At 35.1% G+C, this 27,820-nt stretch overlaps 2 protein-coding genes across 2 annotated transcripts; both read left to right on the top strand.

Annotated features, from left to right (window-relative positions):
- The first annotated feature begins 318 nt into the window (after positions 1–318).
- Positions 319–5,465, top strand: LOC132602959 (pyruvate dehydrogenase E1 component subunit beta-3, chloroplastic-like). The gene is made up of 5 exons (XM_060315788.1): positions 319–593; positions 1,401–1,504; positions 1,626–1,669; positions 3,823–4,527; positions 4,948–5,465. The coding sequence occupies exons 1-5, from the start codon at positions 497–499 to the stop codon at positions 5,213–5,215; spliced, it is 1,218 nt and encodes a 405-aa protein (XP_060171771.1). The 5' UTR covers positions 319–496; the 3' UTR covers positions 5,216–5,465.
- Positions 5,466–19,257: 13,792 nt separating this feature from the next.
- LOC132602958 (transmembrane 9 superfamily member 9-like) lies at positions 19,258–25,696 on the top strand. Its single transcript, XM_060315787.1, has 7 exons — positions 19,258–19,554; positions 22,608–22,772; positions 22,927–23,036; positions 23,135–23,240; positions 23,341–23,453; positions 23,539–23,689; positions 24,259–25,696. The coding sequence occupies exons 1-7, from the start codon at positions 19,429–19,431 to the stop codon at positions 25,414–25,416; spliced, it is 1,929 nt and encodes a 642-aa protein (XP_060171770.1). The 5' UTR covers positions 19,258–19,428; the 3' UTR covers positions 25,417–25,696.
- The last annotated feature ends 2,124 nt before the right edge of the window (positions 25,697–27,820 follow it).

Genomic DNA, 27,820 nt, shown 5'->3' with positions numbered 1-27,820 from the left:
TGGGTGGAGGTGCTTAACCACTGAGTCATCCCTCACTTGTCGGCTTTACATTAATTGGGTCACACATAAATCATAATTAACACGGGCATAGGCCATATAGTATAGTTAGAAAAACAGAATTCTTTATGACAATTAGCTGGTCGTTAGGGTTGGGCCACCAAGTCTCCAACTAGTTCCTAAGCCACCAAAGACAGCTCAAATATGTCAGTAATTTATCTTCTTCTTCTTCATATCAACACGTGTCCACTCCCTGTTGGATAGAAACATAATATTACAATGAGGAAGCAAGTAGAGAATCAGTCGATATGAACGAGAAATTAAACTCTACTCTTTTCAATTAAATCGCCTAATCCACTTTGTTCTCTCCGCCCAAATAATCAAACTTTCTCTTTTTTGTGTTAATATATATATATAGTTATATATAAGTGTCATTTGAATGTTTATTCTAATACTGCATTTTTCTCTCTTGAATCAAGAATCCTATTTTGTTTTGTAAATGGCTGGTATTATACAAGGAATTGGTGCACTTACCTCAGCTAATTCTTTTGATACCAAGAAATCACTTTTTGCTAATTCTTCCACATCTTTATCAGGTTTGTTCAATCTTTACCTGGAATTACAATTTGGGTTTTGTTAGTACTGCTTAAATTTTATGTCTCTTCTTTTTTTTGGGTCTAATTAATTGTGTTTGTTTGCTTAAATTTATGTCTGCATTTTATGAATCTTTAGCTGGTATTTGAAATTGGGTTTTTGTTAGTATTGCTTAAATTTAAATGTCTTTTTTTTTTTTATGACATGGGAACCCGCAGCCGCTATCCTATCCTTTGGGTGCGCACGGGGTAAACCCAGCTCCTGTGCAATAGCTCGCAAAACACACAGGAGAGGTAACCCGCACTAGGCAAGCCCCGTGCGACGAGCTCGATCCAGAAGAATTTAATGTCTTTTTTGGGTCTAATTGTTTGGTTGATTTTATGAATCTTTAGCTAGTATTTGTAATTTGGGTTTTTTTTTTTTTTTTGATCTAATTGGTTTTGTTTGTTTGCTACATTTTATGAATCTTTAGCTAGTATTTGAAATTGGGTTTTTGTTAGTATTGCTTAAATTTAAATGTCTGTTCTTTTTGGGTCTAATTGTTTGGTTGATTTTATGAATCTTTAGCTAGTATTTGTAATTTGGGTTTTGTTAGTATTGTTGATCTAATTGGTTTTGTTTGTTTGCTGCATGTTATGAATCTTTAGCTAGTATTTGAAATTGGGTATTGTTAGTATTGCTTAAATTAATGTCCTAATGTAGGTTTATCTAATCTTTGTTTGTTAGTATTGGTTGAAGTATTATCTAATCCATTTAGTCCTTGTTCACTCAATCATTTTTGTGGGACTTATGGTTTGGTTTTGATGCAGAGAGGAAAGGAAGAATTTTTGTGGTTAGATCTGATGGACGTTTAAGCTATGGTTCGAATGGACGTGGGGGAAGAGCTGAAAAATTAATTACTAATGCTGTTGCTGTTAGTGTTCTTTACTCTCTCATTATGATTTTGTGTTTATGTAGTCATTTACAAGAAGAAATTAGTAAATTTTATTGTTTTTGGAGTTTGAGATTTGGTGTTGCATGTAATTCTCTTACAGGCAAAACAAGATATTGCTGCAGCTTCAACTTCATCCAAACCAGGGTATATTTACTTCTCCTCTGATTTATACTGTACATGCATACAATGCATGCGTATCTTTACAGTTCAAATCGATTCCTTGTAGTTTCCACTTCACTCGTCTCTCCTAATGTTTGTCTTCTAGGAATCTAGGGTGTTTTTGGTATGAACGAAAATGTTTTCCAGGAAAATAAGGGGGTTTGTGACTTATTTTCTTGTGTTTGGTACGTAAGCAAAGAATATTATAAAAACATTTATATATAATCTAGACAAATACTATTGGAGTGGTGGAGATGGGGGCTACGGAGGTTGGGGGTGGGGGGGGGGGAGGGGGTGTGAAGATGAGGTGTGTTGGAGGGTGGGGAGGACACCATCAAAATACTTTGAAGTATCATTACAGTAGGGCTGGCAAAATGGTTAAAAAGAAAACAAGTAACCATACAAGCCGACCCATTAAGTATGGGTTGGATAACTGACAATTTAAAAATGGATCAAATATGGATTTTATCTGCTAAAAAATGGATATCCACATGGATATCCATATTATCAATTCCCATTTGTCTGTTTATTATTTTTCTTGAGTTCTTGCTTTCCGGGAGTCTAAGCTTATTTTGGCTTTTAGCTTGTGCTCTCACCTGACTATTCCAGAAACCCCGGAAAGTATGAATCCATATCCATATTAGCCCATTTTTCATTATCTGTGCTAAATATGGGTGGGTCGGATATTTTTTTGTTTTTGTTTAACCCGTTTTCAACCAACCCATATCCGACCCGCCCGCCCGCCCGTTTTCCACTCCTAATCATGAGGAAAGGTGCATTGAGGTTTGCATTCTTGGTATAAGGTAGAATTGATATATATGCTATGATGGAGTCCTCTGTTTCTTCTATCGATGATGCTGAGCTGAAATTGAAATCTTTTTCCAGTTCTGTGAAGAAGTGCGAATTATTTGACCTGAAGAAGGGGATCAAGACAGTTCTAGAAACTGCTAGAGATGGTTAGGGTTAGTGCTGCAAGTTGTCTGCTAGCCTTGAAAAATTTGGTGCCACTGTATGTGTATGCGATGAAGAGTACCGTCTGAGTTGGGAACTAGAGCAGCACTGGATAGGCATGGGGCCTGGGTGTTGCTTTGGTACTTTTAAGAGTAGAGTGTTTTCTTTGAATATGTGTGTGGGGAAAATGTACTAAGTGGAAAAATAGGAATGGCTGAATGGGTCTTGGAAACACTCTAGAATAAGGATGCTGCTAGGAGGAACAATAATGGCACTTAAGAAATCAGAATTTTACCTTTGAATTGGTTATCAAAACAAAGAACTTCACTTTTGAATCATGGCGCTTAATATAGAAACAAAATTATGTGATAGTTATGGAGAGAATTAAAATTCAGCAGAAAACAACAGGCTGAACCAAAGGCTTATGTTATAACTGAAGTTTGAATTCCAGGTGTATAACAGAAGAGACGTTACCCAGTGGATGCACTTATTTTGTCAATTCTTTTGCTTGCACTAGCTCCTCTAAGAAATTCGTGATCTAAGTTTTCACGATAACTGGTTAAGCAATCTTATATTTTAACATCAGAGGTCCCTCTGGAGATTGTCATCTTGTCTTTACTACTCTTGCTTTGCCATAAACTTCCTTGTATTCTTGTAAATCTGTCTCCATAGGAGTTGTTCAAAAGGAAGGTTACATCTTTTATAGGAAATTTGACTTCCTTTCCTAGGTCAAACTCTTTGAGTCTTTGATTTTTGCTTTCTGATTTTTCTGGTTCTAAGTTTCCAATTACATGAATTATTGGACCACCAGAAGCTAGTAAAGGGGTCCCTTATTCATTCCTTCTCTTTCTAGTGCATAAGATCCCTGCTGTGGGATTCCAGGTGTTTCTGTTTACTTATCTGCTTGTTTAAGGACAAAAGAGCTCGTTTAGTTTTTATGGTGCTCATGACCAACATTTTCGTTGGATGTATTTGGGTCATCTGTGCTTTCTTAATGGGGTCTTCCTAATTATTGTGGATAGACTATGTCTGAGGTTTTAAAGGAAATTTTCTGTAATGGTGCTCGCTTAATAATTTAACTTACATCATCGAATAGATCTTTGTTGGCTGGTTGGATATGCAGTATTTTGCATATTTTCTTAATGTCGATCATTGTGTGAACTCTATCTCACCTGATTGTTCTTTAGGCATGAGCTATTGCTCTTTGAGGCTCTCCGTGAAGGCCTTGAAGAAGAGATGGACAGAGATCCAGCTGTTTGTGTAATGGGTGAAGATGTCGGTCATTATGGAGGTTCATACAAGGTGACTAAAGGTCTTGCCCCAAAATTTGGTGATCTCAGGGTTCTTGACACTCCCATTGCTGAGAACTCTTTCACTGGTATGGGCATTGGAGCTGCAATGACTGGCTTACGTCCAATTGTTGAAGGAATGAACATGGGATTTCTTCTTCTGGCCTTCAACCAGATATCTAACAACTGTGGTATGCTCCATTACACATCTGGTGGCCAGTTTAAGATTCCAATCGTCATCCGAGGTCCTGGTGGAGTTGGTCGACAGCTCGGAGCAGAACACTCTCAACGCCTTGAGTCATATTTCCAGTCAATTCCTGGAATCCAGATGGTTGCCTGTTCAACCCCTTACAATGCCAAGGGCTTGATGAAGGCAGCTATCAGAAGCGATAACCCTGTGATTCTGTTTGAGCATGTTTTGCTCTACAACCTCAAGGAGAGAATTCCAGATGAAGAATATGTGTTGAATCTTGAAGAAGCAGAGATGGTAAGACCTGGGGAGCATGTTACCATTCTAACTTATTCCAGGATGAGGTATCATGTGATGCAGGCGGTGAAGACACTTGTGGACAAGGGTTATGATCCCGAGGTCATTGACATCAGGTACGGGTGTCAAATGAGTGGGTTGGGCTGAATTTAGGCGGGTCGGAATGGGCTGAGTTAATAAATGGGCAGGTTATTGACCCGCTCAAAAGTTACTTAGGCTGAAATGGGCTAAAAAGGGGGTCATAACCCAACCCGCCCAATTCTTACTAAGTTTTATTTTCTTTGTTTGTTCTTTATGATTTTTAGTACCTAATAAAACTATTTTTTTCGTTATTATGGCTATATATAACATATCAAATAAAAAAATGTCTTTTTGAAAATTTTTGACAAGATTTCGCATGGTTCAATTTGGGCTACATATCAGCCCAATTTTTGATGGCCTGAGCTAATAATTGGGCGGGTCAATGACCAGCCCAAACTTGGGTGGGTTGGGCGAATCATGTTTTCATGAGCTAATTTTGCCACCTCTAATATCAGGTCTCTGAAACCGTTTGACCTTTACACCATCGGGAATTCAGTGAAGAAGACTCATCGTGTGCTCATTGTCGAGGAATGTATGCGGACAGGAGGTATTGGTGCCAGCTTGACAGCTGCTATAACCGAGAACTTTAATGACTATCTAGATGCCCCGATCGTGTGTCTGTCATCACAGGATGTGCCAACTCCGTATGCTGGGACGTTGGAGAACTGGACTGTTGTTCAACCTCCCCAGATTGTTACTGCAGTTGAACAGCTTTGCCAGTGATCAAAGTGGTAGAAGCCCGTTGGTAATTATGCCATTATGTTCTGTCACTTATGTCATAGTTAAGTCTTTAAAATTCAACTTCTGATTGTTTTTAATGTCTGATTTTGCTAAAGGTTTTAGTTTTTGGAACTTGCAAGTTCTAGTTCAGGTAACAAGACTTCATGGAAACATTATCATTGTTTTGTTTCATTAAAGACTAAAGTATAGCTCTATTTGATAATTAAAGCTGGAGTTGTCTTATACATTCAAATATCAGAATGGACATTGCTGAAACTGTTAAATTTAAGTCTTCAAACGAGAGAACTGTGAATGCTGATGTTTGGAACTCTTGCCCTTCTGAGCACATAATGAAGCAATACTATCCATGATGTGAAGCCTACCAAACAAAAAAAAAAAAAAAGAGAGCATACAGAAATCCTTTGAATATTCTAACCTCCAGTGTATAGTATGCTTTGTCAGATCTGGGAACCGTATGTAAAATTCTTACATAATATTACTCTGGACCCGTACCATCCCGTCCCATCCTATCTTTTGAAGTATTTTCCCTTCACGTTGTATGTTTTATGAACTACAGTGTAGTTGTATCCAGGCCGAGGCTTACTATCTGCTTCTTGTTTAGCAGAAAAAGAAGTTACTCTGCAACTAAGGGCTGCTGCTCCTTTGTAATGTGTTTTTCTTATGGGCATGACGAGATAACATTCAATTTAGTCTTATAAGAGTTCAGACCATGATTTAATAGGCTTGGGCTTTATGTGCTTCTGTAAATTGTCACTAGATCGATGACACATTATTATTCAGTCTTTTTCTAATGGTCTACAAGTATATATTAGAAGGGGTTGATGCGTTTAGTGATTATAACATCTCAGTTTATAATTGAGGATAGAATATAAACTTAGGGTGTACAACACCATGTTAAGATTATAGTATTGTTTCAATGAAGGGTGGGACTTCGAATTCAAGATATGACTTTACTCTTGCTGTAGGATTTCTTGAGCTAGATTTACTCAACTTGCATTACAGTACACCACTTCTTTCTGGTTATATCATTGAGTCTTATGCTATCTGAACTGTGCTGAAATATGTGTAGCAAACATAGATCTTGTTCATGTGTGAGATATTTATGGATGAACATGCCAGGGTCTTATCTGAAAATCCGTCTTGGTCCACCCTTATATTTCGTGGATCTCCATTTATCTTGACATACAAACATGTGTGAGAAATGTATAGGTACTTCATGCAGATTCTTCAAAATTTACTGAAAAAGGTGACAGATCTATGCCAGATACTTCCACGCAGGTATACCAAATATATGCCCCGGAACCATACCAGATACATACCTGTGAATAAGTCAAACCAACATAGGTCCACCCTAATGAAATGTAAAAAGAAATGAGAAAACTATGTTCTCAAATATTCATTGTTAACTTGACTCCGAGCCATTTCCATGTGCATTGGTACTATTCTCATGTGGAAGTGTTTAATAGGAATTGATCTTAGGGTTGGTGAGCAAGATGCTCATGTCTGATAGCTCATCATTTTTGTGTATATATCCTAACAATTTTTATTGAATTTGATCACATATCCTATTTGTTTCAACACATTAACTGGGACATAAACGTGTCACTAACCCCCAACCCCCACCCCAAACAAACCCAGGAACCTTATGTCCCATAAGAATCTTAGGTTTATTTTTTGTAAATTCTTTCAGTGTTGGGCTGTCTATTACTTTTCCATTTTCATCCAGAGACAAAAGAAACGTGCCTTTGACTAGTGATTAAATGTCCTTTTTGTCTTGATAGAGTCAGGAATGGTATCCGGAAGTAAATAATATGAACATTTAACATTATCCCATGCTTTCTTGTTTTCCTGCAATTTTTCTCCCTCGTACGTGACTTTGGCCCCTTCACCACCTAGTCATATGAGGTGTGTCCAAGTTATTGTTTTCGAATCTACTCATGTTGACTCGTCAAATCAGATTTTTTTCCGTTCTTTTTGACGAGGAATGTCATGGGAATGTGCCAATGCGGGTAACTAGTTTGATTGTATCTTCCTTTGTTATGTTAGATGGACTTGGTTTAGCATCAGATATAGCATATATCTCGATTTAAATGTCGATTTCTACATTTATATGTCAATTTCTAGCAAGTTTCTAACCCCCAAGCCTTTGGTTTAGTGATAAGAACTCAACATGTGATCTATTATGAGATAGATGCACGTCACATGTTCGAATTCAGCTGCATGCAAAGAAAGATTGCAACCAATTTGGGACGAGGGTAAAGGAGAGGCTCTTGGGCCGAGGGTCTTTTAGAAACCACATCTCTACTCCACGAGGTAGGGGTAAGGTCTGCATATACCCTACCCTCCTTACACCCCACCTGTGGGATTACACTGGGTATGTTGGTGTTGGTAAAGGGGAGACTCTATAATCGGACATTCGAATTTGTGACGCCAACTGGAGTTGGGCCAGAAGCCCACAAGGCATTTCTTCGATATCAAAAATTAATTGCCAGCAAGTTTCTGTGTATCAGTTACATACTAGGTGGGGGTAGGGTGGCGTGGGTTGTTTGGGGTGGGGGGGGGGGGGGGCGATCTAGGACATGATCGATCTCCTTAGTATTTCTCTACAACACAGATGGGAACCAAAGATGAACTTTGTAGTTACCCAGCATTTTGTTTCAAGGAAATGTATGCCTGTCCTATTGTCTAGGACATATTTTGATCTTGATATTGAATGCATTCGACAATATTCATCTGTACCCATGTGATTTGGACGAGTCCGCTAAATATTCCTTATGTGAGCTTATGTTTGTCCAACTTTTGATTCTTAACTTGTTAAATTAAATTAGTTAAATCTTATTTGTTTTCTTAATGATAATTTAACCTTTGGATTTCACGAGGTTCTCCTATCTCATGTGGTTTGCTGGTCGGATGAATGCCAATTCTATCTCATTATAGAACCTAAAGATGATGGTTATCTTTAATAATGTGGCAGCTTTACACATAAAACGAGGCAACAAAAAAATCGGCAAATAAAAGAGGGTAGGGAAGACACGAAATTGCCATGCATGCAAAATGATGCTCATGTAGTATAATCAACAACAAATGACTACCTTCTTTGTTTGGATAATTAACACAAAGGGGCCATAAATTTAAAAGGTTGAAGATGTTTACCATAAATTAAAAAGGTTGAAGATGTTTTACTCCTTAAAGATAGCTAATAGCACACAGTCTGCCCATGTTCTGTTTGGTATGACATATTTTTCAGAAAATATTTGACGTCCTGTTTCCTCCTTAGCAGTAATAGTATTTACTAATCGAGTAGTTTCTATTCTCTAATGTATATTACTATTTCTTGCTTCATTTGTTGTGTATCTTGCTATTTTGTTGTCATATTTTCTTTCAATCTTGTTTTGAAAACTTTTCTTTTAAGCCGAGAGTTTATCGGAAACAACCTCCCTACCCCACACAGGTAGGGATAAGGTCTCCATACATCCTATCCTCTCTAGACCCCATTTGTGGAATTACACTATATATGTTGTTCTTGTATTTCACATCCCATTTCTTTCAAATTGTCTCCGAAGCAATCACTTCTCAATATCATGGAGAAAGTAGCTTTTAAAAACAATTTCAGATCGACTAAAACAATAGATGGTTTCCTAAAACTCAAGGGAGGGGATGTGTCAATTGCTTCGTCGCATATCAACTTAATTTCATTTGCAAGAGTGGTATTCCAAAATTATGGTAGCCGTGTCACCTTTTCATGAGTAATTTGTGTCTTGATAAAAGCATCAGATGTCAATGTACACCTTAGTGAAATTAAAGTTTAAAACTCCAGAGACCTTTCTTTGGGTTGCCAGCCAATGGGCAGGAGATATAATGAGGTGGGCACCAATATCAGTAAAATTTTCACGAGGCAGTCCGTTTTGAGTTTTGACATTGTCATTTACTTGTACTCAAGTTTTTAAAATTTTTGCTTGTATATCCATTTGAGACATGTGGTTTTAAAGTTTGGTTTGACAAAATCAAACTTCGACACTGAAGTTACATATGAGTGAAATTCATACATCTGCGTCAAGTTTAGACAAACATGGTTGAACTTCAATCGTTTTTACTTGAACTTCAGCTATATATATTATTGAAGTTTAATAACTTTCCCAACTTTAGACTTTTTACTTGAACTTAAGTCATATGTCCATGAACTTCGGACAGAATGGCTGAAGTCAGATAAAAATGACTAAACTTTAACCACATGCAAAAATGGCTAAGCTTCAGCCATATGTGGCTGAAGTAAGACAAAAATGATCTAACTTCACTTCAGCCATATATGATTGAAATTCAAGCAAAAATGGTTGAAGTGAGGAAAAAATAACTGAACTTCATCCACATAGTTTGAAGTTAGATTTTGTCAAGATTAACTTCAGGCACCGTATAAGTTCTTTGAAATGGATACATGTGCAAAAAGAAATTTAGAAAGCGAGTACAAATTAAATGTTGTCGTCAAAATCGAAATTCCTTGCACTTTGCCCCCCAACTTCAATGGCAAATGGACTTTCAGCCCAAATATTGATCCAAACCTCGCAAAGGACTCTACATACTTAGAAGGAAAATGGAATCTGAACAATGAGGAGAAATATGATATTTTCTTTTGTTAAAGAAAATTTCTTTGTGTATTGCATTGGCAGACCGAGGAAGGGGGAAGGCGTCAGTGAGAATATAATTGAATTAACTCTCGTATGTTTAAGATTTCACTAGAATTGTAAGCCTTGGCAGAATATAGAACATTTAGGTTTGGGATATCTTTTTTTAACAACTTATTTTATAACATATTAATAAAAGTAATACTCACACCGTTTAATTTATGTAACGCAGTTTGATTTTACATGAAATTTAAGAAAGTAAAACTTTTGAAACCAATGATCTTTTTATAAGCATATTTGGATCCGAATACCAGTAGGGTTCATGAGACACGACTAAAAGAAGACGCAAAACCGATCGAAAAAATCAATATTTTAAATACATAATTTATCGATTTTTCTTAGTCGCCTGCCTTTTAATTTCACGGTGGCTCAAGGTCTTCAAATTATTAATGTATCTTCTCTTTTCAGTCGGTTGATGAACTTTTCTATTCATAGAGGCTCATGACAATTATGTACCCGCTCTCATATTATTTGGGTTTAAGCTTCTACGTTGTACTCGAATTATTGTTTTTGGAATATATTAAATAATCTTATTTTAGAATTTTGTTCACTCGAGCTATATATATTTATGGGCAAAGGTGCAATATACCCTTCAAGTTTGCGATTTAGAGCAGATATATCCCTCATTAACAAAGTGGTATATGTATATCCCTACTATTGCAAAATGGTGAAAATATACCTCTGTTGTTACACAAATGGTGTCAAATATACCCTTTTTACTGACGAAATTTAAAAAAAAAATTATTTAGCTTATTTTTTAATTAAAAAAAATACCATGTGGCTTTATTAAAAAATTTACCCAATTTTTTAGTAGACACATTTTTCTAAAGCCACATGGTAATTTTTTTTACTGGTGTATCGGGTCTGGTTCACTTAAAAAAATATCGCCGTGGCTTTAAAAAAATAAGTTTGCCCATTTTCTTTAAAAGAACCAGAACCGACACCAGGAAAAAAAATTACCACGTGACTTTAGAAAAATATGTGTATTAAAAAAATGGGTTGACTTTTCTTAAAGCCACGCGATCTTTTTTTTAATTAAAAAATAAGCTAAATGATTCTTACAAAAAATTCCGTCAACAAAAAAGGTATATGTCACGACCCAACCAGAGGGTCATGAGGGGTACCCGGAACTACTCTACCGAGCACCTCTTAATGCTTCTTATAATCATATCTAGGTAGACCATGAAAGATAACTTATAAATATCATGATCTATAAGGGCATGAATCCGCAATAGTAATAATTTTCTATATGAACATCATCAACTGGGCCCATATATATGTACAAGCCGACAAAGCTGCCAAAAATGATGTACAGAAAATAAACCGATAAGGTTATAGGACATCTAACTATACACATCTGTCTACGAGCCTCTACAAGGAGTGCATAACATCACAAGGACGGGACAGAACCCCGCCATGCCCATATGTACACAAAAGAATAGTATCACTAGACTGCAGCACCGAGACAATGGAGCGCTCCTGAGAGATAGCTGATGAAGCACCTAAGAATCTGATTCGTCTCCCTGCCTACCTACGGGGCAAGAACGCAGCGTCCACAAACAAAAGGACGTCAGTACGAATAATGTACTGAGTATGTAAGGCATGAATAACATTATACTAAGAGATAAGGAAAGTATCATGAGATAAGGGAAATAACTTGTCTATCTGAATGCCTTTTAAGGCAAATGTCATGTATGCTTAGCTTTAGAAAAATAAACCATCTCATACATATAGTATACTGCCCGGCCATGTAGGCGCGGTGTTATCATGTATACTGCCCGGCCATATAGGCGCAGTGTTATCATGTATATTGCCCGGCTATGTAGGCGCGATGTTATAATGTATATAGTATACTGCCCACTCATATAGGCGTGGTGTTATCATCATTATCCCACGTTCGGGATGATATCGTAAGCTGTCCACCGAAGTGGTATGTACATCTGCGTGTCTGCCCGACCGGCTATAGCACGGCGCGGTGTGTGAAAATACATATATATATAATAAGCATGAACGAGAGCCCAAATGATACATTACTGCTCTATCGGAGTGACATTACTGCTCTATCGGAGTGATGTAAGGTCGGTAAACCCCTCATTTCTATTATGGAATCATTATTATCGCTATATCTCACCTTGGAAGAAGAACTATTATAAGATGAGATCAACAACAATGGATACAATCGATAATCATGTGATAAGCTCAATAGTATCATAGGAACATTAAGAACTTTAAGATTTGGCGTCTCTAGAATTGAAATCATCATCATAATCGTTATCATTGTCATCACAAAGAACATTGTCAGCAATATCATGAGAATCATGAAAATTATGAGCTTCTAGTATTTTTAGGAATAGGAGTATTGTGGATATCATGTATAGGTTCGCAACTAGGGAATCATGCCTTTAGAAATAAAGGGCTAGTCTTACATACCTTTACGTCTCCTTATTTACTTAACGTTCTCCTCCAAAGTCCATAAAATCTACGTTCAAGAGGATTCATATTAAAGTTAGGTCTTAGAAACACTGTTAAGCTCAAATTAGTATAATTAACGAGCTAACGAAATTTGGACAACACTTCCCCTATTTCATCAACTTCCACCATATTACAAAACAACTCCCAAAAAACAATAACAATATCCACAATATCATAATCAAGAAGTTATATTCAATTGAATATCAAATTTATCCAAAATCCCCTTTTCAAGTTCATCTCATAGTCATCTTCTTCACTTCAACCCTTTATGACTTCTTTTCTATGATTCTTTCCTCTTCAAAACGTGCTAAACCTTTAAATCAAACTAATCATGTAAATAATAGGAAGAACATACCTTATAATGAAAGAACTTCACCTTACTCAACTCTCTCCAAGATCAAGTTCATCACCACCTCACAAAGAGACAAGAACAATCATCTTCCATGGATTATCTTGAAGTTTTGATGTTGATCTTCTCTCTTGATGTTATAGAAAGGTTTGGAATTCTATGGAACCTTCAAGAACTCTTAAGAACCCCATAGAAGTGTGGGGAAATAAGTGTGGGAGGTTGAGATGAAAAATGGTGTCTTTTGGGATTTAAATATGTGGCAAAGTCGCCCCCGCATCAACTTGCGGTGGAGATACGGCTCTGCATGTGGGATATGCGGCCGCATCTCCCCTCCTCTCAATGGGGTGGAGATTGGGCAGAAAGCTCACCCAAAATAGGGAGTTTGCGGTCAATATGCGGCCCAACATACTGAGTATGTGGCCGCATTTTGCCCTATTTTCTCCTGTTTCGCGAAAATGCGTTCTTTTCGATTCATTTGACCTCCAATCCTTTTGGAACCTTCTTGGCACTTGTATAAAACTTCATAAACTATCCAAGGGGCCCTATATCTCCCCCTCAAGGCAATGCTAAGGAATGTATAACTCAAATGACACGAAATCTTCCCAAAACATAACTCAAACTCCAATTCCTTCAATGAACTTGCTTTCACCGATTCATTTAACTCTGAAACCTTAAGGTACACACTTAAAATTATCAAATACCCTTCTTAACCTTATAATGGCTTCATGTCCACTTTAGCTAGTGTTAGTTCACTCATAATGCAGACGACACGAAATTTCCAAGGCGTAACAGTATATTTGCACCATTTTGTAACGGTAGGGATATATATACACCACTTTCTTAACAAGGGATATATCTGCTCTAAATCACAAAGTTAAGCGGTATAGTTGCACCTTTTCCCTATATTTTTTTTATCGTTTAAACATATTTGTATCAAAAAGTCAAGCAACCATGAGGTGCTTTCAAGATATTTACAAGTCAACAAGACTGTTAAATGTGCAATTAATTCATGAAGTCTATCATGACCTCTATATAATTTGTAATCACCAAGTTACACCCGAAAAATAGTACAGAGATGCCTCTACTTAATACTCCCTCTGTTTCAATTTATGTGATATAGTTTGACTGGGCACTAAGTTTAAAAAATAAAAGAAGACTTTTGAATCTTATGGTCTAAAACAAGCCAAAAATATTTGTGTGGTTATAAATCATCTCGTTAAGCATAACAGGTAAAGTTTAAAGTTAAATTGTTGTCAAATGAGAAAATGTATCATTCTTTTTGAAATGGACAAAAAAGAAAAGTGTATCACATAAATTGGGACATAGGAAGTAATAATTACATACTCGAACTTGCTCTAATAGATTCGTGTTAATTGTTATTATATATAGCAACATATACAAAATGTATTTTATGTACCATCACTTTAGTTATAATTAGAAAATGAAGTTTAAAAATTAAAAACATATGATGGAATTAAGTCTTTGAGATGGAAAGAGTCGGACTTTTTTGTCATTATCGTGACAATGAAAGTTGTTCATCGATGTGAAAAAAAAAATTAGTAAGAATATGAGGGAAAATTAATATTTTGATTCTAGATTTTTTCTTTTAAATTCTTTAATATCTTATTTGTATTCCGACAGGTAGATATCCATTTCAATTAACTAATTGTTCAAATCCAAACATAAGAATCATTGTTGTATATATTGTATTTTTTAAATGCAAAACTAATATAATATTTTTATTAAATTAATTAAAAAATACATTATAATTTTTTATATTAACAATTATAGATAAAAAGAGTTGTTACAAAGAAATCAAAATTAGAAAGATATATGTTATATCATAAATCACCAAATTTTAATTTCGAAATGAAAATATAAATTAATACATTTTATAAATACAAAGAAACAATAATCAGATAATGCAAAGGAAAGTAAAATAAGTAAAGTATTGGCAAAGAAGAAAAACGGGAATAAATGTCACTCCCTCCCTTCATTTTTACTTGTCCACATTGACATATCAAGAGAAAGAAATTTTTCTTCTTCTTATTTTACCCTTCACATTAATTACTCATTTTCAAATCATTTTCTAAGGCTGTTGAGACTATACGCCAATAAATATGGATATTATGATAAAAGATATACTTCATTTATTAATTCTTAAATAACGTGAAAAGTCAAAAGCGGACAAGTAAAAGTGCAATGAGGGAATAAACATGTGTAGGAGAATTAAAATTGAAGTGCATATGTGTATACATGAGAAGAGAATAAATACTCAGTACTATGACATATGTCCAAGTGGGATAAAAAAGTAGTTGGTTAAAGTGTACAATGATATAACTTTTGGTACAAATTTGCATTGTCATTGTTCGTCCTCTCTTCACGTTTAAAGTATTGACAAAGAAGGAAAACGGGGATAGAAGTCACTCCCTCCGTTCACTTTTACTTGTCCATCTTAACATATCTAGAGAAAGAAATTTTTGTTCTTATTATTAATTTCCTTCCACATTAATTACTCATTTTCAAATCATTTTTCAAGGCTATTGAGACTTACACCAATAAATATGAATATTATGGTAAAATATATACTCCCTCTGTCCCATATTACTTGTCACTTTCCCCTTTGCACGCCCCTTAAGAAATCATAAATAAAAAATATATTTTACTATCTTACCCCTATCTCTCTCCAGTAAATACATTCTAATCAAAATTGATTATTTTCCAGAACATTTATTACTAAGGGTAAGATGAAAAAGATTTAATTAATTTTATCTTGGTTTTGTAAATGAACAAGTAATTTGGCTATATATTTTTAGTAATGTGACCAAGTAATATGGGACAGAGAGGATAAGGTGGGAAAGATTTAATTAATTTTATCTTGGTTTTGCAAATGAACAAGTAATTTGGCTATATATTTTTAGTAATGTGACCAAGTAATATGGGACGGAGAGGATAAGTTGGGAAAGATTTAATTAATTTTATCTTGGTTTTGTAAATGAGCAAATAATTTGGACATATATTTCTATTATATATAAGTGTCCAAGAGGGACTAACATAATAATGAATGCTTGTACCAAAAGCTATATAAATTGTACACTTTAACCAACTACTTTTTTATCCCATGTCAATATATGTCATAGTACTGAATATTTATTCTCTTCTGATGTTTACACGTATGCACTTCAATTTTAATTCTCCGATACATAAATAAAAGATGTATTTTACTATCTTACCCCTATCTCTCTCCAATAAGTACATTCTAATCAAAATTGACTATTTTCAAGAACATTTAATATTGAGGATAAGATGGAAAGATTTAATTAATTTTATCTTGGTTTTATAAATGAACTTATTACTAAGGATAAGATGGAAGTATTTAATTAATTTTATCTTGGTTTTATAAATGAACAAGTAATTTGGACATATATTTTTAGTAATGTGGCCAAGTAATATGGGACGAAGAGGGTAAGATGAGAAAAATTTATTTAATTTTATCTTGGTTTTGTAAATGAACAAGTAATTTGGACATATATTTTTAGTAATGTGGCCAAGTAATATGGGACGGAGGGAGTACTTCATTTATTAATTCTTAAGGAACGTGAAAAGTAAAAAATGAACAAGTAAAAGTGCACGGAGGAAATAAATATGTGTCGAAAAATTAAAATTAAAGTGTATATGTGTATACATGAGAAGAGAATAAATATTCAGTACTATGACATATGTCCACATGAGATAAAAATGTAGTTTAGTAATGTGGTCAAGTAATATGGGACGAAGGGATTGTTAAAGAACGTGAAAAGTAAAAAATGAACAAGTAAAAGTGCACGGAGGAAATAAATATGTGTCGAGAAATTAAAATTAAAGTGCATATGTGTATACATGAGAAAAGAATAAATATTCAGTACTATGACATATGTCCACATGGGATAAAAATGTAGTTTAGTAATGTGGCCAAGTAATATAGGACGGAGGGATTGTTAAAGAACTTGAAAAGTCAAAAGTGAATGAGTAAAAGTGCACGGAGGAAATAAACATGTGTCGGAGAATTAAAATTGAAGTGCATATATGTATACATGAGAAGAGAATAAATATTCAGTACTATGACATATGTCCACATGGGATAAAAATGTAGTTTAGTAATGTGGCCAAGTAATATGGGACGGAGGGATTGTTAAAGAACTTGAAAAGTCAAAAGTGAACAAGTAAAAGTGCACGAGGAAAATTAATGTGTTAGAGAATTAAAATTGAAGTGCATACGTGTATATATGAGAAGAGAGTAAATATTTAGTACTATGAAATATGTCCACGTGGGATAAAAAAGTAGTTGGTTAAAGTGTACAATTTATATAGCTTTTGGTACAAGCATTCATTGATGTGTTAGTCCCTCTTGGACACTTATATTTAATAGATAATATAACAATAGAAACAAGAGACAACCAAGGGACTTTTGTAGTCCACACAAAAGTTTCCAATAAAATTTTAAACTTTTTAATTAATTACTTTTAAGTCCTAACTTTGTTTTTTAAGATCAAATTGACTTTTTATTCTTATGATTTACTTTTCAAAAGTTGTCGAACCTCATACCTTATTTTCTTTGTTACTTTTTATTTCCTATCTGGTGCATGATATTCGCATTGGGGTCCGATTAATCCAGATTCGCGTCGCTTCGGGCCTAGTCGGGGGAAGCGCTCCCTACCGATGATTTTTTCATACCCTAGGCTCGAACCCGAGACCCCCTGGTTAAGGAAGAAACAACCCCATCATTTTATTTTCCATGTTACTTTCTTATGTTGATTTATCTATTAACCTAAAAAATAGTCATTTTTCACTAGATCCTTGCTTCTTATTGCTTTCTCATTTTCTCCTTTTTCATTTTTTGCTTATTATAGATTTTTATATGTAGGCATTTTTTTTACTTTATATTTGTATTATCAAATTTGAGAATTTCTGAATTCTTTTACTTGTATGTAAGCATTTATTTCATTTTATATTTATACTTTAATCAGCTCATATGTGTTTAAAAGGATTTTTACTAAAGTGATTTCAGATAGTTTTATTATCAATCAAGATCGGTTTATCATTCAAATCTCATGTTTGGTTAACTTAAATTAACGTTTTAAACACAAAATAAGTTTGAAGCAGGGGAGAGTTAGAGAGTCGGCTACGGATTTGGTCGGATTCGGTAGCACTTTGGTTCGAATTCTGTATTTGTCTTAAAAGTTCATTAAATATGTATAAGTTATTCATTTAGAACTAAATAACTTCAAAATTATGTTTCAGAACTTATAAACTTCAAATTCTGACTCTGCATCTGATTTGAAGTAAGAAAGTTTAAACTATTAAAGGAATGAAAGATATTGAAATACTTATTTGAAATTTAATTATTATAACATACATAATATTTCTATAATTAAAATATCTACTTTTACATGTTGAGTTTGGACCCGAACGTAGCACGGATCTTATGGAACTAGTATTTACATATAGAGAGAGGATTCTAGAGAGAGAAAGCAAAGCAGAGCTTATGCTCTATACTCTTGGATTCACAGTGTTTGCGTTATAGTTTAGAGCGTAATTACAAAACGTAATTACAGTTTACGTGGAAAAACGAGAGAAAGAGCTGTATCAAGGCATACTGTAAATACAGTCTAAACATTTGTCACGTCGCATAGTATTTCCAAAAAAGGAAAAGATATAATAAGTGCATATTTTAGGAAAATACGTAGAATGCCTAAGTAACCAAGTTAAGAATAATAAATGCAACTTACACTCATAAATCTAACTTAACTTCATTAAATTCCCACACTTTTTTCACCCATAGATGACGTCAGCAGCCATTCAGATCCAATCAAAACCGTCCATGATACGACAAACACGTCCAATCCAACGGTCAACATTCCACCAACACTAATCTCTTAATCCATTTTTCTAATCACATTTCCCCCAGTCTTCACCCTTAGCTTCATGTCTAATACATTTCCCCAAAGCTTTACATATACATGCACATATTATATACTCGCTTCGTTCACTTTTACTTATTTACCATTCTAAAAAAAATTATCTCTTTTACTTGTTCATTTTCACATATAAAGAAAAATTTAATTTATTTTTCTATTTTGCCTTTAGTATTAATTACTCATTTTATATTATTTTTTAAATCCAATACAATTAAACACCAATTAATATGAGTACCATGATAAAATATGCACTTCATTTATTATATTTCTTAAGTTCATATTGAACAAGTAAAAATAAGCGGAGGGAATAATTATGTTTCATAAATACAATTTAAATAAAAATACATATAAGTGCATATTTTAGGAAAATAGCTAGGATGCTTAAGTAACCAAGTTAAGGATAATAAATGCAGCTTACTTGTAATCATCAGTAAGTTTGACAACAGCCATTCAGATCCAATCAAAACCGTCCATCACACAACAAACGCGTCCAATCCAACGGTCAACATTAATCTCATATATTAAATTATCTAATCACATTTCCCCCAGTCCTTTCACCATAGCTTCGTTTGTCTACAATATATTTCCACACAGCTTCGAACTTAGAGACATACATATATAATAGAGAGAAGATTCTAGAAAGAGAGAAAACGAAGCGGAGTTTGTACTCTACGTTTAGAGATTTGTACTCTCTGTGTGTATTGTGGATCTAGATCTCGTTGAGAGAGAGAGAGGGAGATGGAGGTCGTAAGGCCTCAGTTGTTGATTCATGGATGGATCTCGGTTTTCGTGTTGCTTTGTTTGTTTTCATTTGAAGCTCAATGTTTCTATTTACCAGGTGTTGCTCCTCAGGATTTCCTCAAGGTGAATTTCTTCAGCTCACTGTGTGTGTGTGTGTGTGTGTTTTTTTTTGTGTGTGTGAGATTTGTTGTTATTACGTGATTATGTAGTGATATTGGAGGTTAGAGAGAGAAAAAATGAGCTTCGTTATTGATCTCGATGCTATTTTTTTGTGATTTATGTGTGTTTGTTGTAATTACATGATTATGTGGCGATAATGAAGGTTAGAGAGAGAGAGAGAGAAAATGAGATTCGTTGCGATGCTAATTTTTGTGATTTGTGTGTGTTTTGAGTGAGATTTGTTGTAATTACGTGATTATGTGGCGATATTGGAGGTTAGAGATAGATTAGTGGAGAAAAAAGGAGCTTCGTTGTTGATCTAGATGCTAATTTTTGTTTTATTAGTGCTATTTATGTGTGTTTGTGTGCGATTTGTTGTAATTACGTGATTATGTAGTGATATTGGAGGTTAGAGATAGATTAGTGGAGAAGAAATGAGCTTCCTTGTTGATCTGGAAAATGAGCTTCGTTGTTGATCTCGATGCTAATTTTTGTGGCTTATGTGTGTTTGTGTGTGTTTTGAGTGAGATTTGTTGTAATTATGTGATTATTTGGCTATATTAGAGGTTAGAAATAGCAAAGATGGAGAAAAAATGAGCTTCGTTGTTGATCTCGATGCTATTTTTTGTGATTTATGTGGGTTTTGAGTGAGATTTGCTGTAATTACGTGATGAAGTGGCGGTATTGGAGGTTAGAGATAGAAATGATGAAGAAAAAATGAGCTTCCTTATTGATCTCGATGCTAATAAACTTTGTTGTTGATCTCGATGCTAATTCGGATGCTTCTAATTGCAGTAGGTTATGAATAAGTCGATATTGTTGATACATGTGTTAGATCTGGTGTACATTAGCAACTTTTACGACAAATCTATTAAATTTAGTAATATTGACCGATCTTGTTGAGCGCTTTGTTTTTGTTAGATTAAGATAAATTTTTCAGCTCTGTGAATTTCTTTTGTGTGTGTGTTTTAGTGCAATTTGTTTACATGATTATGTGGCGATATCGCTTTGAATTTCTTGGCCTTATCTGAACTCTTTTTATGCTTTCTATTGAGCCGAGGGTCTTTCGGAAACAGCCGTCCTACCTTGGTAGGAGTAAGGTCTGCGTACACTCTACCTTCCCCAGACTCCACGCTGTGGGATCTCACTGGGTTGTTGTTGTTGTTGTTGTTGTATTGGTGGTTAGAATAGAAACGATGGAAAAATGAGCTTCCTTGTTGCTCTCGATGCTATTTTTGTGTGCTATTATATAGTAAGTAATCGGATGCTTCCAATTGCAGTAGGTTATGAATAAATCGATATTGTTGATTCATGTGTTAGATCTGGTGTACACTAGCAATTTTGCAGACGAATCTATTAAATTTAGTAATATTGATAATAAGGTGAATTTTTTTTTTCCAGCTCTATGAACTCTGTCTCTGTGTGTGTGTGTGTTTTGTGTAAAATTTGTTGTAATTACGTGATTTTGTAGAGATATTGGAGGTTAAAGATAGAACGATGAAGAAAAAATGAGCTTCCTTGTTGATCTCGACTTGGTGCTATTTATGTGTGTGTGCGTTTGTTTTGTGTGCGATTTGTTGTAATTACGTGATTATGTGGTGATATTGGAGGTTAGAGATAGAAACTATGGAGAAAAATGAGCTTCCTTGTTGATCTCGTATTTATGTGTGTTTGTGTGCGATTTGTTGTAATTATGTGTGTTTTCTGTGCGATTTGTTGTAATTACCTGCTGATGTTGGAGGTTAGCGATAGAACGACAGAGAGATAATGAGCTTTTTGTGCTATTCGATATGAGCCAATGCTATAGCGGTTCTTCGTAATCGGATGCTTCTAATTGAAGTAGGTTATAAATAAAGATTTTTTTTTTTGGATAAATCGCTACTGCTAATACGTATGCTATTTGATCTCTAATGTTTGATTTGGTTAATTTGCCGCTTATGTGTTAGATCTGGTGTACATTTGCAACTTCGACGAAAAATCTATTAAATTTAGTAAGATTGACGGATTGTATTTAACGTTTTCTTTCTGTTAGATCTAAGCAAAACATCAAATTTCTACTGTTTCTTTGTTAGATTCGACAGGTTTGTAGTAGTTTGAATATAACTTCCCCTTGTACAAGAGGAACACGTGGTTGTAACTGAATTTTATCGACATCCTATTTTAGAATGTAATATACAAAAATGGTTGATCCCAGCATCCTACATTTGTTGAGCTCAAGAGTTTATGGACTGTGTGATTTTCTATGCCTGCAAGTTGGACCAATTTTTTTAATTACGATGTCTTTGGTGTTTCACGTATTTTGTCTTTGCCTTGCATTCGGATGATTAGCGTACTTGCTTCATCATTGTGTTTATTTGTTTTATTTATACCCTTCGATTGATACAAGATCTCAAATGCTTGCTGTGTCCACAGAGGATTAGGAAATTCTTGAATATTTTAACTGTATAAAAGATAACACAACTTTCATAATCATCAGTGTTATTTGAATATTTGAATGAAATGGGACCAAATTGAGCTAAATGGGAACTAAGGATTCATATAGCTGACCTCATCTAGCTTGGACTTGAGATGTATAAGTTGTTATGTTATCCTTGTTGAGTCTCTTTAGTTGTCAGTTCAGATGTTTAATGAGTATGCTTTGTTGTCGGAATATGTCAAGTGGTGTACAAATTATCAAAGAGAGATCTTCACTAGCATAAGTGCAAATATACCTTTGGTAGATTGATGTTATGAAAAAGAAAATTTCTATTGTAACTAGAATTGTTAGGAGCAATGTCAGAGAAAGACAGAATGCAGTAAAAGCTATAATTTTATGAAATATTTCTTGTGATTGTCCAAAGAATATATGCACAAGTTTCATAAAGTTAGACTATGATTATATCCAGTATCCATATTTGAAAAGCTCCTCAGCATGCTAAAATTTATACTGTCAGTCTGGCCAAAAATGTTCTTTTTGTTTAAATTGACTTCTTTTAAGATGATTTTCACCCCCCTTTTTTTTTTCTACCTTTGGGCAGGGTGACCCTCTGATGGTGAAAGTCAACAAGTTGACCTCTACAAAAACACAGCTTCCTTATTCCTATTATTCCCTTCCTTACTGCACTCCAAAACAAATTGTTGACAGTGCAGAGAATCTTGGTGAAGTTCTTCGTGGTGACCGTATTGAGAATTCCCCTTATGAGGTTAGTTACTTTACTCAGATATGTTTCTTTGCCTGCAATTTCTATATTCCCTTTTTTGGGGAGGGGGTGGAGGTGTGTGCTGGGTGGTAGTGTGCAGTTGTCTTATGCTTTGAATGAGGGGGAGTTTGTTTTGACTGGACAATGTGTTATGCAGTTCCGTATGAGAGAACCACAGATGTGCAATGTTGTGTGCCGTACTGTTCTTAATGCAAAAACTGCAAAAGAGTTGAAGGAGAAGATTGAAGATGAGTATCGGGTCAACATGTGAGAAACCTACCGTGGACTGTCTGCTTATTAAATTTTGTTTCTTCTTTTCCGGTTCTGTAGTATTGTGTCTAACATTGAGATGTGACGTTTAACAGGATTTTGGATAATCTTCCTCTTGTTATGCCCATAAAAAGGCCTGATCTGGACACTACAGTCTATCAGCATGGTTTTCATGTTGGTCTAAAGGGACAATATGCTGGAGTATGTACCAGACTATTTCAATGTTCTCTTTGGTGGTTTTGGTTTATAATACTCTGGATGCATTGTAGACTTATTTCCTCTGCATTTTTCTACTCTTTAGAGCAAGGAGGAGAAGCATTTTATCCATAATCATCTGATTTTCACCGTCAAGTTTCACAAGGATCCACAAACTGATGCTGCGAGAGTGGTAGGATTTGAAGTGAGGCCATTCAGGTAATAATGTGTAGTTCATATTTTTCGACTTCAATTATTGTTTCTTTGTCATGAATGTTGAATTGGAAATTGTGTTTTCGTCCAGTGTGAAACACGAATACGATGGGGAATGGAATGGCAAAAACCGATTGACCACTTGTGATCCCCATGCCAAGCGTACTGTTACAAGTTCTGATTCTCCCCAAGAGGTTGAAGATAAGAAGGAAATCATCTTCACATATGATGTTGAATTTGAGGTAAAACACATCTAATCGTGGAAATAATGTTGTCTTTTTTAGTGGCGATGTTTGAATTCTACTACAGATGAAGCTTTCTCAAGACAATATCTCGCTTTTTAACAAGTTACTCCCTCCGTCCCATAATAAGTGTCACCTTAGCTAAAAACACGCATATTAAGAAACCAATAATGAAATGTCAAGTTTACTAAATTACCCCTATATAAGAAAACAATTATTTTTTCCTCTTGATTAGAGCATGCACAAGTAGTAATCCTTTTGACATTGGGAATCCAACAATACCAAGTTACTATGTGGCTTTTCCAATCATCATTTAGATGTTACTTTAACTTGTCATTTTTTGTCTAAGGGTAGAGTTGGAAAAAACTAGCCAATTTATGTTTTGGTTTCCTAAGGTGACACTTATTATGGGACAATTTTTTTTAGCTCAGGTGACACTTATTATGGGACGGAGGGAGAATAATTAATCATGAGCAATTACAAAATTGTTCTTTACAATATAAAAATGCATGCGTAAGTGAGCTGTTGTGATGAATTTGTAATTCTCGTATCTGTTCTCCAACTCTCAGGAAAGTGATATCAAGTGGGCATCAAGATGGGATACATATCTTTTAATGGCTGATGATCAGATCCACTGGTTTTCAATTGTTAACTCTTTGATGATTGTTCTTTTCCTCTCGGGCATGGTAGCAATGATTATGTTGAGGACCCTATACCGTGACATCTCCAAGTACAATCAGTTAGAGACCCAGGAAGAGGCTCAAGAAGAAACAGGATGGAAATTGGTCCATGGGGATGTCTTTAGGCCTCCAATTAACTCCGATCTGTTGTGTGTTTATGTTGGAACTGGTGTTCAGTTCTTTGGAATGACAGTAGTCACAATGACGTTCGCTGTCCTTGGATTCTTATCCCCTTCAAATCGCGGAGGATTAATGACAGCAATGTTGCTTCTCTGGGCATTCATGGGTGTATTTGCTGGTTATGCTTCAGCCCGCCTTTACAAGATGTTCAAAGGATCTGAGTGGAAGAAAATTACTCTCAAGACAGCACTCATGTTCCCTGGAGTTGTTTTCATTCTTTTCTTTGTGTTGAATGCTCTAATTTGGGGAGAGAAATCATCTGGGGCAGTGCCATTTGGAACCATGTTTGCATTAGTTTTCTTGTGGTTTGGCATCGCAGTACCACTTGTTTTTGTTGGCAGTTATGTTGGTTTTAAGAAGCCAGCTATTGAGGATCCTGTGAAAACAAATAAGATCCCTCGTCAGGTGCCGGAGCAAGCCTGGTACATGAATCCAGTTTTCTCTATCCTTATCGGTGGCATACTCCCATTTGGAGCTGTATTCATCGAGCTATTCTTCATCCTCACCTCAATCTGGTTGCAGCAGTTCTATTACATATTTGGTTTCCTCTTTATTGTGTTCGTCATCCTTATCGTCACCTGTGCCGAGATTACCATTGTGCTCTGCTATTTCCAGCTATGCAGTGAGGACTACCTTTGGTGGTGGAGATCATACCTCACTTCAGGGTCATCGGCTCTCTACCTATTCCTTTATGCAGCATTCTATTTCTTCACAAAGCTTGAGATCACAAAGCCCGTATCTGGTATGCTGTACTTCGGCTACATGTTGATTGCATCATATGCTTTCTTTGTCTTGACCGGAACAATTGGGTTCTACGCGTGCTTCTGGTTCACGAGGCTCATCTACTCATCAGTGAAGATCGACTAAAGTGTCGTATTGCAGTTTCCTCAGAGAGAACATATATGTGGACACCAAATTGTTTGTTGCTTCCAGGTTTTGATAGTATAAAGTTGCTTCCTGTAACCTACCCAACACATGTTTTCCTCGAATCTATTTGTTCTTTTTTGTCTTTTCTGTATGGAGACATTTAAGAGGATTTTAGGCAATTCGATCCTCAATTACGGCATGTTTTAGTTGACAATATGATTCTTGTACCAAAAGATCGTAAAGGATGGTTTATTTGTTATTTAGTCGGTTAATCCTCTTATTTACTTTATAAATGTAAGTTTTGTTCAAGATGTTTGTGATATTCACGAGTCTTCACTCGTCATCATCTGAGCTCCGACCACCGAAGTTTCAGTCGGAACTGTTTTTTTTTTCGTTTGGTTGGAGGATAAACCTACGATTAAAATATCTTAAAAGCTATAATCAGCGCTGTACAAAATGAGTTTTAAACTTTACTATTGAGGTACACGCTATGTGAAACTTTGATCTTATCATATTTCTATCTATCTCAATGCATTGTTAATTGTGCAAAGAAGTTGGAACTAAATCATCTTGTTGATTTATGGATTTCTGTTACCATGTCGTGTAACAATTTCTGCTAGACATTTGATTAAGGGTGTAATATAATCAGTTTTCTGGAACTGAGTTGGAGAACCATCTAATCTAGGAGAAAGGTATTGTGACCTACGAATATGCTGCAAAAGAAAGATACCAAAGCAATGTTGTATGTGCTGTTTGTTTTCTTGTAGTTGGATCTCCTAGGAGGAAGAGAGGAAGCTCTCGACTCTAGGCTAGTCGAAAAAGCGCGATCGATCTTTTGACTCAAGGGTGAAATCGTAGAGAAGATGTTTCAATTAGACGAAGAATCACCTAATTTCTTTTAACAAAACACCAACTTTCTTTTTTGATCCCTGAGTAGCATTTCCTTTTATCGAGGAATGGGAGGATGCGGGACGCAAGTTTTTGGAATGCTCCAAATTCGATTTGAGAATCTAAATTTGGGTGGTCCCAGATCTCTTGAATCATGTTTCCTATGGCCTCAGAATCTTATGGAGGCAAACCCTCCTGGAAAAGACCTACCCTTCGCTCTCATTGAAGATATTCCTATTTCACTTGGGAGATTTCTGGCTAAGTGTTTAGGTTCATTTTTGTGCCCTCGATTATTCTATTGGGTATCTATTACCTTTATCGGCACGTTGACCAATACTTTGTTTATCAAAACTTAAGCAGATAAGAAAAAATAAGCACCTTCTAATCAAGGAAAGATTATTGTGATGAGTGGGAGATGTCACCTTGATATAAACAAATGACAATGAATATGGGAGTGGTCAAATAGGGGAATTGAGTAGCACAATGGTTAGGTTGTTTGCGTTGCATCTCTCTCTTTTTTTTTTTTTCTATTGTGTGCCTGACACTTTTTATCAGCACAAATATCAAAACTTAAATAAATGAGAAAAATAAGCATCATCTAACCAAGAAGAAATATATTGCCCGTTTGCCTCTTGAAATTATGTTTGGACATAAACTTGTTATAATTTTTTGGAATTCAAAAAAGCTCTAAATAACCGTTTTCACATTTTTCACTAACACAAATGCAATATTTTTTCAAGTTGTATTCATATGCAAACGCAACCCCAATTTTCAAATACTATTTTTAACGTTTTTCCAAATCTCTCTTTTTTTTTTTCTTTCTTTTTTTAATTGTTTTACATTTTTTTTTGTCCAAACGTGAAACGCCCACATGGTGACCACCACATGAGAGATAATGCCTCTATTTAAACAAAGGACAATGAGTATGAATTGGTCAAAAATAAGGTAACTGAGAAAGGACAGCAGTATTCAGGTCCGTTCGTGCACATTTTTTTTTTTTTTTTAAACTTATTATGTGCCTATCACTTTTTATCAGCACAAGATATCAAAATAGTCTTACCAAAACATAAGTAGATTTGAAAAGTTGGCGCCATCTAATCAAAAGAGAATCATAGACTGTCGTGTAGAGAGAGATTGTCTTGATTTAGACAAAGGGTAATGAGTATGGTGTGGTCAAATAAGGCAATTGAGTAAAGAGAGTTCAGATAATGGTATAAAAAAATATTACACAATTTTAAGTCATTTGTTAAGTATTTACAGGTAAATTTATTAATAAGTACTCCCTCCGTCTAAATTCAAGTGTGTTAGTTTGACTAGACACAAAGTTTAAGATATAAAGGAGACTTTTGAGTCTTGTAGTCGTAAATTAAAGATGCGTGTAATGTACTAAAATATCATTTGAAATCACAAAGTATGATGCTTGAATTAAAGATGTGTGTAATGTACTAAATTATCGTTTCAACTTACTAATATAGAAAGAGACTTTTTTTTTGGACAGACCAAAAAAGAGAAGTAA

Source organism: Lycium barbarum, chromosome 7 (assembly GCF_019175385.1).
Source record: "Lycium barbarum isolate Lr01 chromosome 7, ASM1917538v2, whole genome shotgun sequence".
Lineage (NCBI taxonomy): Eukaryota > Viridiplantae > Streptophyta > Magnoliopsida > Solanales > Solanaceae > Lycium > Lycium barbarum.
The sequence above is the reverse complement of the archived record's forward strand: the minus strand, read 5'-3'. Positions and strand labels throughout refer to the sequence as shown.

What these genes read in the sequence shown, in the direction of transcription:
- LOC132602959 (XM_060315788.1), top strand. Translation starts at nt 497, where the DNA reads ATGGCTGGTATTATACAAGGAATTGGTGCACTTACCTCAGCTAATTCT. An exon ending in TAATTACTAATGCTGTTGCT is followed by an intron (nt 1,505 to 1,625) that starts GTTAGTGTTCTT and finishes ATTCTCTTACAG; the next exon opens with GCAAAACAAGATATTGCTGC. An exon ending in CCCGAGGTCATTGACATCAG is followed by an intron (nt 4,528 to 4,947) that starts GTACGGGTGTCA and finishes CTCTAATATCAG; the next exon opens with GTCTCTGAAACCGTTTGACC.
- LOC132602958 (XM_060315787.1), top strand. Translation starts at nt 19,429, where the DNA reads ATGGAGGTCGTAAGGCCTCAGTTGTTGATTCATGGATGGATCTCGGTT. An exon ending in CTCCTCAGGATTTCCTCAAG is followed by an intron (nt 19,555 to 22,607) that starts GTGAATTTCTTC and finishes ACCTTTGGGCAG; the next exon opens with GGTGACCCTCTGATGGTGAA. An exon ending in CATATGATGTTGAATTTGAG is followed by an intron (nt 23,690 to 24,258) that starts GTAAAACACATC and finishes TCCAACTCTCAG; the next exon opens with GAAAGTGATATCAAGTGGGC.